Source organism: Juglans regia, chromosome 9 (assembly GCF_001411555.2).
Source record: "Juglans regia cultivar Chandler chromosome 9, Walnut 2.0, whole genome shotgun sequence".
NCBI lineage: Eukaryota > Viridiplantae > Streptophyta > Magnoliopsida > Fagales > Juglandaceae > Juglans > Juglans regia.
The window spans coordinates 24,018,323-24,033,647 of NC_049909.1; the positions used below are offsets into that span (position 1 = coordinate 24,018,323).

The 15,325-nt window shown below is 36.6% G+C and overlaps 2 protein-coding genes across 3 annotated transcripts; both read left to right on the forward strand.

Annotated features, from left to right (window-relative positions):
- Positions 1 to 804: 804 nt before the first annotated feature.
- LOC108994838 (uridine kinase-like protein 3) lies at positions 805 to 9,226 on the forward strand. 2 transcript variants are annotated; one of them, XM_035693717.1, is made up of 15 exons: positions 805 to 929; positions 2,519 to 2,681; positions 3,830 to 3,921; positions 4,395 to 4,464; positions 4,896 to 5,011; positions 5,297 to 5,393; positions 5,987 to 6,066; positions 6,482 to 6,676; positions 6,828 to 6,911; positions 7,003 to 7,063; positions 7,605 to 7,665; positions 7,941 to 8,034; positions 8,123 to 8,195; positions 8,408 to 8,490; positions 8,620 to 9,226. In XM_035693717.1, exons 2-15 carry the CDS (start codon positions 2,528 to 2,530, stop codon positions 8,797 to 8,799), a joined length of 1,440 nt encoding a protein of 479 aa, XP_035549610.1. In that variant the 5' UTR covers positions 805 to 929; positions 2,519 to 2,527; the 3' UTR covers positions 8,800 to 9,226. The 2 variants fall into 2 exon arrangements, with proteins under 2 accessions (XP_035549610.1, XP_018825775.1); XM_018970230.2 differs by lacking the exon at positions 805 to 929 and adding an exon at positions 1,008 to 1,376.
- A 368-nt stretch (positions 9,227 to 9,594) lies between these two features.
- Positions 9,595 to 11,336, forward strand: LOC108994846 (fructose-bisphosphate aldolase, cytoplasmic isozyme 1). Its single transcript, XM_018970243.2, has 3 exons — positions 9,595 to 9,725; positions 10,004 to 10,686; positions 10,795 to 11,336. Exons 1-3 carry the CDS (start codon positions 9,698 to 9,700, stop codon positions 11,155 to 11,157), a joined length of 1,074 nt encoding a protein of 357 aa, XP_018825788.1. The 5' UTR covers positions 9,595 to 9,697; the 3' UTR covers positions 11,158 to 11,336.
- Positions 11,337 to 15,325: the final 3,989 nt, after the last annotated feature.

The window sequence follows — 15,325 nt, forward strand, 5'->3', positions numbered from 1 at the left end:
CGTACAGGTGGAACCGCCAGTTAAAAAGAAGGATGCACCAATACATTGAACTTTCATCATGAATTTAGCACTTTACAACATCCCTTAAATTTAATATTTGAATTTTTCATTATTCATTTTTATTTAAAGTTTTGAGGACGTACTATCTCAATTTTGATAATTAATAATATATGAAAATAGGTTAAGTTTGGATGGTGAGTTAAGATGAGATGAATTGAAATGAAAATTAAAAATTGAAATAAAATATTATTAAAATATTTTTTTAATATTATTAATGTTTTAAAATTTAAAAAAATTAAATTATTTTTTATATTTTATATAAAAATTATAACGAGATGAGATGGATTGATATCTCTCAATCCCAACTTATCTACGTAGATGTTGCATTCAAGTTGTTAAAATTAAAATTAAGCTTTGTTTTATTATTATTGTTGTTATTATTATTTTAATCTTGAGGTGCTCATTGGATAGAGTAAAAGAAGAAAAGAAAAGCAAAGAAGGGATGAGAATAGAAGGGTGGAGCCCACTCCCGATTCAGAGACGACGTGTAAGCTCAATCTCGTAACAATCCACCCTGGCCCACCACTAATCTCTCAGTATTATGTATGTATTAATGGCAATGGCTACTGTTTCTCTTTGCCTATTTCTCGACGTATTTTACGTACTACTACTACGTAGTACATACACTATACTATCTATGAAGTGGCTTTCACTGTAATTTCATCCTAACTTTAGCCCCGTATTTGTCAACATGGACTTGGGTGCAAGTTAAAATGTCCCCCTCACCTCCATTGACTCTGACCCAATGCTTGTCCGCATGGGGGCGTACTACTGTTCTGCATAAAATAAACTAATAAAGAGATATCAATAAATTGCCTCCAAATCTACCCCCCGCCCTCGATCCACGTCTCCCTCGATTCCATCTTTAGGTATATCTAATCATCTCCAGTTCATTTGTTTTCCTTTTTTTTTTTTGCCCTTTTATCACGGGCTCCGGTTAATTTCTTGCATTCATTGATTTGGGTTGTGTGTTGATTTCACTGAATCTGGGATGCTTTTGGATTTTGTTATTTTTTCCAATTTAACCTATAGTTTTCGGTTTTTACTTCCCATTGATTGGATCTGAAAATTTTTGTTGCCAAGAATGCCGTTTACTTATATTTTCCCAAGTAACTGATGCTTTTGGTGGAGATCAGTGGAATTTGATACTGCAGTCTCAGAAATATGCCTGCATGTATGCGTGTGTATTAGTATTTGTATTTATAAACGTGGATATGTTGCATTGCAAGTGCAAATGCACGATGATGAAACAAGTACTGTTAGTTGAGGTTTCCTGAGTTGCTTTAAGGTGTCGTGCTGCTGCTGACTTGATGGAGGTCGTGTTGCATTCTGCGTTGTTTGGGATAAATAGGGATGCTGCCGAGTTTACATTGATTGTATTCTATTTTGATGTAACTTGGGACATTGGGCCTTCCGGCACAAGGAATAAAAATTGCTTATGTGATATGTGGATCTTGTCTGATTGATTTTATGCTTAATAAGATGATGTCATTGAAACTTCACAAGAAGGTTGTGAAACCCATCTTTGTTTTTACTTCATTGAGTTGAAGATTGTTTGTATATGGGGGCAGAAATGATTCCTTTTATTCTTGGAATAGCATCTCTCTAGTGGTGATCACGGGGAAAGTTTGGATAAGGTACAACTGCCATGTTAGCCTATAGCCGGTACTACATATGGGCTAGCTTCAGTTTCTTCTATAAAGCTTTCTTAATCTGTTGTGAAGATAGTGATATGCTCCAAAGACAATTTTTTGCAAATGCCAGGAAAGAACTTGCGATACTCCTGGTCCTGATCATAAACCAGGTGGACAGGCTTTTGTAGTAAAAGATCAATAATGAGCCTTAGGTTGTCTGGGGTATGGCTTTGAGGTATTGGGTGGCTTGACCAAAACCAAATCTGAGCACACTAAGCATATTGAGTTTACAAACATTGTTGGGCTCGCATGCAATAGAAGTCACCAACTATTAAAATTTGTAATTGAATGGTGTGATGCTTTCTGTCTCTTGCTTTCTTTCTGTGTTATGCTTTCTCACTCTTTCGGTTCTTTTTAGTTGCATGCTTGTACCATATTAGTTGAGTTTGGACCTTTTCCTATCTGCTTGAATCTCATAGTAGAATTCCATCATTTACTTCTAAGCGTGATTAATAAGGTTAACTTAACACCCATCCTCTTTTCTCCTCTACATAGCATATGATGTATTGTAATCTTGATCTGCATGCTTACCTCATTATTGGTTTGACCCATCTGTATTTACCAAACTAAAAGGGTGAGTATGAGTTCTTTTGCATAAATTAATTGCATGTGTTGCCTACTTGTGTGTGAGTTATTCATGTGGCAACCTTTACTTTCAGGGGAGAGTGGAACACTTCTCAATTTGTGTATAGGCTGAACTTTTGTGCTGATTTCTTCACTGCCTCTGGTCTTATTTATCCTTTGTTAATAACTTTCATTTTTAGGTCTCTGCAATGGCTTCTAAATCAGTCATGGATTTAATGGAGGCCTCCTCTGGGGTTCATTTTTCTGGATTTCACATGGACGCCCTGAAGCAAAGAATTAAAGACATTGAAGCACCAACTACATCAGCAACTGAAAACATGCATAAACAGCCGTTTGTCATTGGTAATTGTTGGGTGGAAATATATGAAAATTTATGCTATGGCTTTTGGGGTATCAAAAGGTGGTGCGACACTATCGAGTGCCCCCCCCCCAAAAAAAAAGAAAAGAAAAGAAAAAAAGGAAGATAGAAAGGGACACTGGTTGGTTGGTATATCTGGTTTGGTATGCAAATGGAAGAATCCAACTCACTGAGGTGAAGATTGATGGTTTTACCATTGGCAGTCTTCATTCCTGCCTCATTCAGAAACTTGAAACAAATGGAATAATTGTAGCCTTGGCAAAGCACACTAAAAAAGTTAGTTGTGGAGTTCCAAATGTGTATGTGAAGTTACCAGCTTTCCCAAAAGCTTAAATTAAGGGGAGGCCTGTAAGAGAGGACTTGTTATTTAACTATATTCCAGCATTCGAACTCACGGATGAACCCCCCTTAACAAGTGGGTCCTCACTTGGAATATTTAATTAAATAAAGGTTAAAGCGTAGGAACAGGGTTCAAACTCAGAACCTTTAGGTTGCGTTTGAATGTTGAGCTGAGTTAAGCTGAGTTGAGTTCTTTATGAATAGTAGTGAGTTGAGATGGTAGAGTGAGTTTTGTGGGATCCACCTGAGATGAGTTTAAATGTGTTTAGATGTTAAGATGAGTTTATATGTTTTATGGGAAGTTGAAAAAGGTTGTGGGTTCCATGTGTAAAGAAGTGTTGAATTGAAAAAGGTTGTGGGTCTCACGTGTAAAAAGGTTTTGAGTTGGGATGAGTTTAGTAATGTGAGAGTTTAGTGTTTGGATGTTAGACTTAGTTTAAAATTAGACTGAACTGAGTTGAATTCAGATGAGTTTAACAATCAACGGGGCTTTACTCTAATACTAGGTTAAATTATCGATTGTCCTAAAAGTTTAAAGCTAATGGAAGAAGTGTATTTAATTATTTAGTTTATATTCATACAGTTTTGTAAGCGTGAAAAATTTACCTGATTTTACAGTATTAGTTTTAACTTAAAAAAATTGGTGCATGATGCTGGTATGTGAACTTTTTTTTTACAATGTCTATCAGAATAATGAACCATAAAACTTTTACACACACTTGATACTTCAACACATCAATTATAAAAAATACTTCAACACATCAGTTTTTCTGATGTACTTACTCTATGACAGGGGTTGCTGGAGGAGCGGCATCTGGTAAAACAACGGTTTGCGATATGATTATCCAGCAACTTCATGATCAACGTGTTGTACTTGTTAACCAGGTAATATTTTTTTATTCAATACTTCAGATCAAATTTCATTTTTTTTTTTTCCAAAATAGAACTTTTTCAAGGTTCTCATTAAGGTGGGAGAAATGTCTTTCTGACTTACAATACTGAATTATTGAGAAAGTGAGAAAAATTATAAACATCAAATATTTGTGAAAATAATCTTCTGGTGCTCTTTTTGATTTGTTGAATTTCCTTGGGATTTCCTAGTGATCTCTTTTGTAGTTTTGGGATAATTATATTCTACTTCTTTCTGACTTACAATACTGAATTATTGAGAAAGTGAGAAAAATTATAAACATCAAATATTTGTGAAAATAATCTTCTGGTGCTCTTTTTGATTTGTTAAATTTCCTTGGGATTTCCTAGTGATCTCTTTTGTAGTTTTGGGATAATTATATTCTACTTCTTCTTTCTTTTACATTTGATAGTGGAAATTATATTCGTATTGGTTTTTCTTGTTGCAGGATTCCTTTTATCATGATTTGAACGAGGAGGAACTTAGACGAGTACATGAATACAATTTTGACCATCCTGGTGAGGGCAATTCTGCAACTTCTGTCTGAAGAATATCCTTGAAACAATGACCTGCATAGGATTTCCTTATTGTTATATTTTTTGAATGAGCTCTGTCCTTCCTTTGGGGAATGGTTCAAGTAGATTATCAAGTAGCTTCCTGTTATTGACTTATCAGAGGGCTACTAGATACTGGTAGTGTCAATTCCTGCACCATCCGTTAGTTATTGGATTTATCATTGGATGGAAAAATGATCCAAATAGTTCATTAGTTAGGTAGTAAGGTATCCCTTTTGAAAAAAACAGGTCAAGGCACATCTGATCTGATCCTTTTGTAGCCTTGAATATACATAAGTACGGTGTTCTTTATTCATATCTGGTGCTTGCTGTTTGGTTCAGCTTTTGTGCTTGTTCAACTGATTCTTCTTAATGAAAAATTGCCTTTCTATCAGATGCTTTCGACACAGAGCAACTGTTGTGTGTTATGGAGAAATTGAAGCATGGGCAAGCAGTAGATATTCCAAACTATGATTTCAAGAGTTACAAAAACATGTTTCCGGCAAGAAGGGTACTGTTTTCCATATTTGTGGGGGGTCCATTAGGCACTATTCTACATATCATTGCTCATTTTGGCTTTTTTTTTTTTTCCTTCTTCTTTTGTTGTACAAAGAGTTGTCAAAGGCCCATTGGAGAGATATTGGGACTGGCAACTTCTTGCATTGAAATGTTGGTTTTTTGTTCTTTTCCTTCCTAGAGTTCTATAGAGCCCCATTCTTGATTTCATATATGAATATAATTTTTTTATATTATTAATATATTATACTTACTATATGAAGTTATTTGCTATTGGCAGATAAACCCTTCAGATGTTATACTATTGGAAGGCATACTCATTTTCCATGATCCACGTGTCAGAGAGTCGATGAATATGAAGATATTTGTTGATACAGGTCCTCTATTTTCCTTTTTTTTTTGTAATTTTATATATTGTACATCTCTCACTTGTTGGGTTTTGTCGAGCATTCACATTTTAGAAAATATTGTGGTTTTATATCCTATAGTTTGCATTTAAGGTTCTCAGTATTTTATTTTGTCAGCCATAAGAAGTTTTATGAGGAATGCTCAAGGTAACTTTTAGTCACCTTGCTTCTTTTTATTCAATATTTGTTGCCTGAATTTGTGCTTTTGCATTATTATGTTCCTGAAAAAGTGTTTTGATGCTTTGAACTTTCACTTCTTGTGAGTGGAATCTATCGATTCTAATGAAAATACATAAGATTTGTGCTTATGATTAAACTGTTATGGTCTTGGAATCATAAGAATTTGAAGCCACCAGATTATGCAGGCTTTATGCTTGCTACAAATTTTATGGTTATGTTGCTTTGGTTCTCTTGATATTTTCTTGCAGATTATTGAAACCAATTTCTGATATGTCCATCAAAAGAAAGTTTTTTTTTAATGTGCACTTAACATTGTACTTTATGTCACTTCATTGTGTCACTAAGTTGGACTGTTACTTCATATTGTACAATTTTCAGTGCAGATGCTGATGTTCGTTTAGCAAGGAGGATAAGAAGGGATACCAGTGAGAAGGGTAGGGATATTGGTGCAGTACTTGATCAGGTTAGCAACTTTTCAATTAAATTACACTGGCATAAAGATCATTGTCATAATCTGTCGATCTGTTATTGGTTTTAAGCGTGCTGCACTAGTGGACAATAAGGCTTGAGTTACCTTCATGCCGCAACCCCTCAATGCAAAATGAATGAAATACTATTCTTTGGATGGGTGTTGGGGTTTTAGGAAATTATTTTGGGATTCTCCTATACACATCCTGTGTTCTTGGATCTCTCTCTCTCTCTGTTTTTTAAATTGTCTACTATAAAACAAAAAATATAGATTTTGGATTTAAGCTCTTGAATTTACTAGATTATACTATTCCTTACATTTGTTAACAAACTATAGTTTTTGTGCTAATTGTTTGAGTGTGTATGTCTGTTTTCGGTTTTACATATGGTGATGCATTGTGTTGATGCAGTACTCCAAATTTGTGAAGCCTGCTTTTGATGACTTTATCCTTCCAACAAAGAAGTATGCTGATATTATTATTCCCCGTGGGGGGGATAATCATGTAGCCATTGATTTGATTGTACAGCATATTCGTACAAAGCTTGGGCAGCATGATCTTTGTAAAATATACCCAAATTTATATGTCATTCAATCAACCTTTCAGGTATGTCTTCCTATTTATCAAACTTTTTCAAGTTTTACCATGATCTAGTGATACAGCTTTGCTGGAGCTCCAGCCTCTGAGGTTGATGTGATTATAATAGTTAATGTATCATGGTTCTTTGCAACTAATGATTGTTCTTGTTCTCATCCAGATACGGGGTATGCATACCCTCATACGTGATTCTCAAACAACAAAGCATGACTTTGTTTTCTATGCTGATCGGTTGATCCGTTTGGTGGGTATATGTTCCTTTGAGCCAATGTTCCTTTACTCAGTTCTTTTACTTATCGATATATATATATATATATATATATAATCTTGACTAGGTTGTTGAGCATGGCCTTGGACATCTTCCATTTACAGAAAAGCAAGTGATGACTCCAACTGGTAAGTTGGTTTGGTGTTAATATACTTTACAGGTTCTCAAAATGCTGATTTTGGTGCATTTGGGAACTCTATTTGTTGTTGATCCTATTCACCTTGAATCTGTCAGCTGAAGAAACTCTTCATACATAATTCTGTGAATATTTATGCTTTTCAGTACATAATTGTGATATGGACGATGTATTCGTTGGCCATTTGGTTACTTAAATGTTTGTTTGTGGTTGTACATTTACTAGACAAGTTAAATGAGCTCGTATTGTGATAACACCATTAAGCTTTTTCATTGTTCAACTTCTTGTATTATTGAAAAATGTCGGTCAGTGTCCAATGTTCTCTAGAAATTATCAAAGTACAAATCTATGCTATCCTTGTACATGTGTATAAAGATATTACAGAAATTTAAAGTAAAATGACGCGGTAACTTGTCAGCTCTAACTTTTACTCTGTAATGCTATTTTAATGGGAAGTCAGGCTTATGTTCTAAAATCATGAGATATTACTTTATGATTTACCGCTTTAACAACATTTCCTTCTGCAAATACAGGGTCTGTGTATACTGGTGTGGATTTCTGTAAGAGGTTATGTGGTGTCTCTGTTATCAGGAGGTACCAACCTAGTCCAAAAGCTCAAGGCACCCATATATGTTAGCAATTTTTAAATTTTTTTTTTTATTTCACACTTATAAGTTAAAATCATGAATAATCTTTGGATGCTCTTGAAGTAGAAGTATCAGATTACAAAAACTTCATACATTACTAATTCAATCCTTTAGACTCAGAATTAGTTTTTTTTTCCTCTGCCATTTTGTCATTTACCCATTATGCACTTGTAATGTGTGCAATTTTCCTCTGTCATTTACCCATTATGTAACTGATGCTAGTGGTGAAAGTATGGAGAATGCTTTGCGAGCATGTTGTAAAGGTATCAAGATTGGGAAGATTCTTATTCATAGAGAAGGTGACAATGGTCAGCATGTATGTAACTCTTTACTCTGTGTTTGGGTATGCACGCGTTTTATTTCCTTTGTTCTGACTTTTTTCTGGTGCTTCAATCACTGGAAAGCTAATCTATGAAAAATTGCCAACGGACATTTCGGAAAGGCATGTGCTACTATTGGATCCTATCCTAGGGACAGGTTAGTTCTCATTTGGAAACTATTATCCTTTTTGAGTTGCTATTAGTTTTTACATACGGGACTCTACATATTTTTCATGCTCATGTGGGCTGTCATTATTGTCCATTTCTTTCACGAAATCCCTAAATAAGATGAGATTGTTTAAACAGTCGCAAGTTTATATTGTTATCTATGATAAAATCAGGTGTAAGAATTTTACCTTTTTTCTTCAGGGAATTCGGCTGTTCAAGCCATCTCCTTACTTCTAAAGAAGGGTGTACCAGAGTCCAACATTATATTTCTCAATCTCATATCAGTAAGTGTGTCCATAAGTTATTGTTTCTGTAAAGCCCGTTACCTAGCAACAAATTTCATTCTGAGTTACCACTTCCCCATGTCTATGCACGTAGTCTCTCTTAGTAATGCTATATTATTATCTCACCAGGCACCTCAGGGTGTACATGTGGTCTGCAAATGCTTTCCAAGAATAAAGATTGTGACTTCTGAAATTGAGATTGGTCTAAACAAAGATTTCCGTGTCATACCCGGCATGGGTGAGTTTGGAGACAGGTATTTCGGAACAGATGACGACGACCAGCAAGTGGTGGCGGCCCCTTGCCAGTAGTTTCATCAGGGCTGCTAATTAGTTCAAACCCTCATTTTCACTCGATGATCAGCACTGGGTTTGGAGAAAGAGCTGAGCTTGCTTAATATCATGATGCAGTCAGATATAACAAACAATTTTGGCTGAGTTGAACTTCAGAAATTATCATCTTCTTAAATTTTATTTTATTTTATTTTTTATTTTTAAGGAACTCATGGCACACTAGCTGGTGTTTGATTGCAAATCCAATCGTTTCAGTAGCATTTCATTACAAGCATAAATCTGCAGGATGGCAAGTTAAAGGCCTAGCTTCCATTGTTATATATACATGTATTTTTGAAGCCAGCTGGTATCTTTTATCATATAAAAGTTCCCCTGTAATGTTGTATGCTGGGTTTTTATGTATCTATTTTGTGCCCTTTAATTTTTGTTAAGAATATTTTGAGCATCACCTGAGTAGAAAAGGATTGTGGGAAAGGTACTTAGATTTATTTATTTATGTAAAATTAGAGACGGGTTGGACGTGCCTGAACCACAAAGTTTGTGTCTTTTTCGTAAGCACCGGTTAGCTTACAAGTTGTGAGAAGAACCAATTAAGTGGATGATGGAAGCTGAGAGCTTTTCCACAAATTTTTATTTATTTTCACGTACGTGCGCGAGGTAACTAGGGATAATGGAAGAAGTGGAGGAGTTGCCACTTGGCTAGGGGAGATATATATCACTCGTAGCTTTATCCGAAAATGATAAACCTCGTTGGGCTAATCTTTGGACACGTGTTTGATGAATGGCATGGAGTGGGTATATGCCATTGGAAGCCAATCCAATCTATATAGGTCGGTGCTGGTGTTGCACTTTCGTCCTGTATCTATCCATTCCCGATCTCTGTAATTTGATCATCGAGCACTCGATATCCTGAACCATGTCGGCCTTTGTAGGAAAGTATGCAGGTATTCTTCTCTCTCTCTCTTGACTCTCTATTTGATGAGCCATGCATGGGCCATCAAATTAACAACCAGAAGTTGCCTTCTCACAAAAGAATTAAATCTACTGCAATCGAGAAATTAGAAGTAGCTGATTTGCAGCAAATTAAGATTCTTTCCAACTTCTGTTGTTTACATTCTTTGCAACTTGTGTGTGGAGTTTCTTATATATATAACACAAATCCATTAACGCAAATTATATATGGTTTAATTTCATGATCTTGCGCATGCATGCATGCATGCAGAGGAGCTTATCAAGAATGCCAGGTACATTGCCACCCCTGGGAAGGGCATTTTGGCTGCTGACGAGAGCACCGGGACCATTGGCAAGCGTCTAGCCAGCATTAACGTGGAGAACATTGAATCCAACCGCCAAGCCCTGCGCGAGCTCCTCTTCACCTCCCCCAATGCCCTCTCCCGCCTCTCTGGTGTCATACTCTTCGAGGAGACCCTCTACCAAAAAACCTCAGATGGAAAGCCTTTCGTTGAAGTCCTTCAAGAAAACAATGTCGTTCCAGGTATCAAAGTAGACAAGGGCACAGTCGAGCTGGCCGGCACAAATGGCGAAACCACCACCCAAGGCTTTGACTCGCTTGGAGCTCGATGCCAGCAGTACTACAAGGCCGGTGCACGCTTTGCCAAGTGGCGTGCCGTCCTTAAGATTGGCGCTAACGAGCCCTCTGAATTGGCAATCCAACAAAATGCGCAAGGCTTGGCTCGCTATGCCATCATTTGTCAGGAGAATGGATTGGTTCCCATTGTTGAGCCTGAGATTTTAACTGACGGAACTCATGACATTAAGAAATGTGCTGCGGTAACCGAGACTCTGCTTGCAGCAGTTTACAAGGCACTGAATGATCATCACGTTCTCCTCGAAGGCACACTCCTAAAGCCCAACATGGTTACCCCAGGCTCTGATAGCCCAAAGGTACGTATATTAATAATATGCATATATATTATAATATAATTCATTATTATTGTTATTTCAACGATAAATTCCTTCCTAAAATGGACGTATGTATTGGTGCGTGCAAAGGTACCACCCGAGGTGATTGCAGAGTACACAGTCACGGCACTCCGCCGAACAGTCCCGGCCGCAGTACCGGGGATTGTGTTCTTGTCGGGTGGACAAAGCGAAGAAGAGGCAACACAAAATCTTAACGCAATGAATAGGTTGGAGGTGCTGAAGCCATGGACACTATCATTCTCATTTGGGCGAGCATTACAGCAAAGCACGCTCAAGACATGGGCTGGAAAGAAGGATAATGTGGGGAAAGCTCAGGAGGTATTCTTGGGGAGGTGCGAAGCCAATTCGGAGGCAACTCTTGGAAAGTATAGCGGGGGGAGTGCTGGTGGTTTGGCTTCAGAGAGTTTGTTTGTCAAGGGGTACAAATACTAGCAGGGCCTGGCCTGGCCTGCCTGACTCATGAATCTTCCTGATCTGTCTGTTCCCTCTTTATTTAATTACTCATCATGTGCTAATTTTATTACTTTTGGTACATATTCTTCTAATCACTTTTCATATATATATATATATTACTTAATTGTATTAATGCAATTTCCTAATTCCTTAATTTATTACTTAATTGATCATATATAGAATATTGATTACCTGCATCTCATCTGATCATCCTAACCATGACAATTAAATCCTGATCTCTTTCGATTTAATTTCTTGCCTAGATCTCCAAGAAACTAACTTTAATTTTGCCACAAAAAATAAAATCCCAAAATTAAGATCAAACCCCAAGATCAGGGCTTAAACCTATAACATGAACGTGTGTGTGTGTAGTAGCTATATATATATAATCTGCTTTTAAATCCTTAATTAATATGACAAACTTCGGTGGCCAGTAGTACTGTTCTCTCTTTAATTCTAATTTGATGATCATATATAACAAAAGCAAGAAGCCCAGGTATATTTATTAATGCAGCAGACGGTCGAATAATATTTCTCATGATCGAGATGTATTCAATTGAAATTTCAACATCTTACACACACACACACCATTCCACATCTTAACCAAACTAATATTTAATGTAATCGAACCTATATATGTATGCATGGGAGCATATATACGTACTTTGTCCTCGATGATGATCATCAGTGCGTGCAGCCCATGATTAATCTATCGATCGTGTGTTAAAAGCGCGCGTTAGCTCCGATTCTTCATTGGCTCTGGGGTTGTCCTCCTCCTTGCAGGAAGAACCAATTGCATGCTTGAACATCAAACAAGACAATTCCATAATCTTACGCTTCAACTCGTGAAAATCTTTCAGTGCACCAGTATAGAAATAAAGATTTATTTGCATGCGAAACACAACATGATCTGCCATACTTATATATAATATAGTACTATAACATCAACAGAAAAATGAAGAAAAAAAGAAACTACTTTTCTTTAATTTCTCTGATCGAACTTTTCTTTATGTGTTGACCACTGTGTCAGATTCAATGAGTGTATCCTTGGAATATATAGAGGAATATCGTTGATCGATGATCATGCATGCGTGGATTAAAGGAATGCATGATGATCTGCTCATGATCATGCATTGTTCATAGCTGCCAGGAAGCTTCTGGGAATGTTGATCCATTTGTTTTCATTCCAAGTCAAGGGTGGGACGTACTTGATCGAATTGCTTTCATTATTACCTCTTTTTATTTAGTAAATTGATCAAATGGATGATCGATCCTAACTAAATTAACTAATTAAGGCCGTGCATTACAAGCATTTATTGAAAATCCAACCGCCGCGAGTGACATGTCATTCTCCCTCCACATAAATATTGGACAAATAATTTAGGGTGTTACTTTTCTTTTTTTCTCCGAAAGATACAACCTTTCATTGATAAGCTAAAACAGTAGCACAAGAGAAAGAGAAAGCAACATGGTTTTGTTATTTGACAAAACCAAGCTTGTTAGCTTACCCATGTTTCCAAATTCTTCTGGAATGCCTCCACTGAGCTTGTTCATTGAGAAGTCGAGAGTTTTTAGATTGCCCAACTGAGCTAGAGACTTTGGAATTGGACACTCAAGCTTGTTTCCCATGAGATTCATGTAGTCGAGTTGGCCCAGTTCATTGAGTTTGCTCGATATCTCACTTGAGAGACTAGTGTTGGCCAGGTTAAGAATCTGAAGATTCTTGAGATGACCCAAATCATTTGGAATTGACCCATTGGGACTGTTGAGAGCAGCAGTAAAGATCGTAAGGAGCAGTTACACAGCTCAGCAGGGATCGGACCCTTGAGTTAGTTTTGTTGGAGAATCAGATTCTCAACTCGACCAAGTTGTCCTAGTTCTGGGTGTATTGGATTCGAGAGAGAACATGAAGCCAACCCAAGAGTGACTAAATCGATAAGTTTGCCAAATGAGGAGGGAATCAGAAGTTGGGATGGGGCCAATGAGCTAGTTACCGAAAAGAAGCAAAAATTCTAAGAAAGAAAGGTCAGAGAGATTAGGTGGAATGGGACTTGAGAGATGGTTAGAGGAAAGATCCAATTGTGGTTGGAAATGGGTTTCGGAAGACGGGAGAAGAGAGAAGAGAGAAGAGAGAACAAAGAACAGAGAAAGGGAAAAGTCACACCCATAGTAATTCTTATAAGTCTCTTACGTGGAAAAGTCACACCCATAGTAATTCTTATAAGTCTCTTATGTATCCAAATTTGATTGCAAGGTGTAAAAAAGAAAAAAACACCTGACCGATTTGAAGATTTTTCCTAAAACGATTATTACAAAATTATAGAAGTAGCTATAAAGAAAAAACTGGTGGAAATTTTTAATTTCCACTGTGAAATTCCGACATACAATCTGGAAGCTTGATAATGGATATATCTTTAAAGAAATTATTTGAAGATGCCCATTATGCCGAAGTGTGCGCGTACCGATTCTGAACCTAATATATTTTAACAGCTTTCCACCTTTTAAAGCTACTGAGCAAAAGATGAGGATCTCTTGTCCTGTCTTCAACGGACCAATTTGATACATATTGAGTGCCTTGTAGAGCTAAGATTACCACCTGTGAATCTCCTTCAATGTTGATGTTTTTCCATTTTCTTTCTATTGCCATTTTGATGCCAATGAATGCTGCCAAAGCTTCCCCACCATTTGGGTTACAAATAGAAGTAAATTATGTAATAGAGTCCACTATCTTACCTAAATGATCCCTACCTATTGCAGTGGCTACACCACCAGAAATCCTAACTGCTACATCAAATGAAATCGAAATTTGTCCTATATTTGGGGGTTCCCAAGTGTGGTTTTCCTGAGTGAACTTACAGACCGAAGCATTCCTATGATCTTGAAAATCTTCAGGGTGTTAGCTACAAACTGATCAATAGGGAAAGGTTGAGATCCATAAATGATTTGATTTCTATAAAACCACAAGCAGTCCATGGCTATTATTGCAAACAAGAGTAATGCTACATACAGTCGTGGAATGCGCAAACGCCGTGCAGTCGCTTTGAAAAAGAGTGGGGTCCACTATTAAAAAATTAATTTCTTTTCAGGTGGATCCCTTATTTATTCACTTTTTTCAAAGCGACTGCACGGCGACTGCACGCTCACGACTGCAAGTATCATTTCTCTTGCAAACAATAATAGGGTGTTACTTTCTTCTAAGGAGTAGTATTAGGAGTGTAATTGGTCCGGTCCGATTTTGAAGAAATTTTGGAACTAAACCGGTATATACTAGTTTTGAAAATTTAAGAACCGATACAAGCTGGTTCACCAAAATTGAAACTTTCAGTATTTCCAATTTCGATCAGGTTCGGTCTGATTTACCATTTACACGTGTGACACTATATATGTTTAATATTTTAATTTTTTTAATACTAAACTTAATTGTGAGAATTTAGTATTTATTATTAACAATTACTAATTTTTTAATGTTCAATTATAGTAGTATAATATAAGTAGTGTCTAACTTATTAGTGAAACTAATAAACTTGAATAATAAGATTAAAATAGTATAATTAGGACACTAATTATACTAGTATATTAATTTTATGTTATAAGATTAATAGACTTGAATAGTAAGATTATCATTTCATGTTATATTAAATAGAAATGTAGCATATAATATATATAATAATAATATAAAAGCTATATATAATATAAAAAATTAAAAATATATATGTACCGGTTTGGTTCGGTTTAAATCGGTTTTCAAAATATGAAAACCAATACTGCGCCGATTTAGGATCGGTTTTTGTTTTTAAGAACTGATACTGCACCGGATATCGAACCCATTGGTTCGGTCCGGTCAGGTCCGGTACAACCTGTTTTCTGGTTATTTTCTTACACCCCTAAGTAGTACAGATTAAATGTAGACTGAGCAACTACCATGCATGCATGCCACCAAAGCAGTAGTACGTGTTGGGTTACATGTGGAGCCTGGTTTGTGAGTAGAAAAGGCGCATGCAACTTTTGAGTTCGCTTAACTATCGCTCGAGAGGAACTCAACCCGCGAGTTCGTTTGAATCTCGCGTGATAGTGGACTTGAGCGGAACACAAATCCTAGTGTTTGCTCGAGCTCATGTGATCCACACATCACTCGAGACAATGTTCA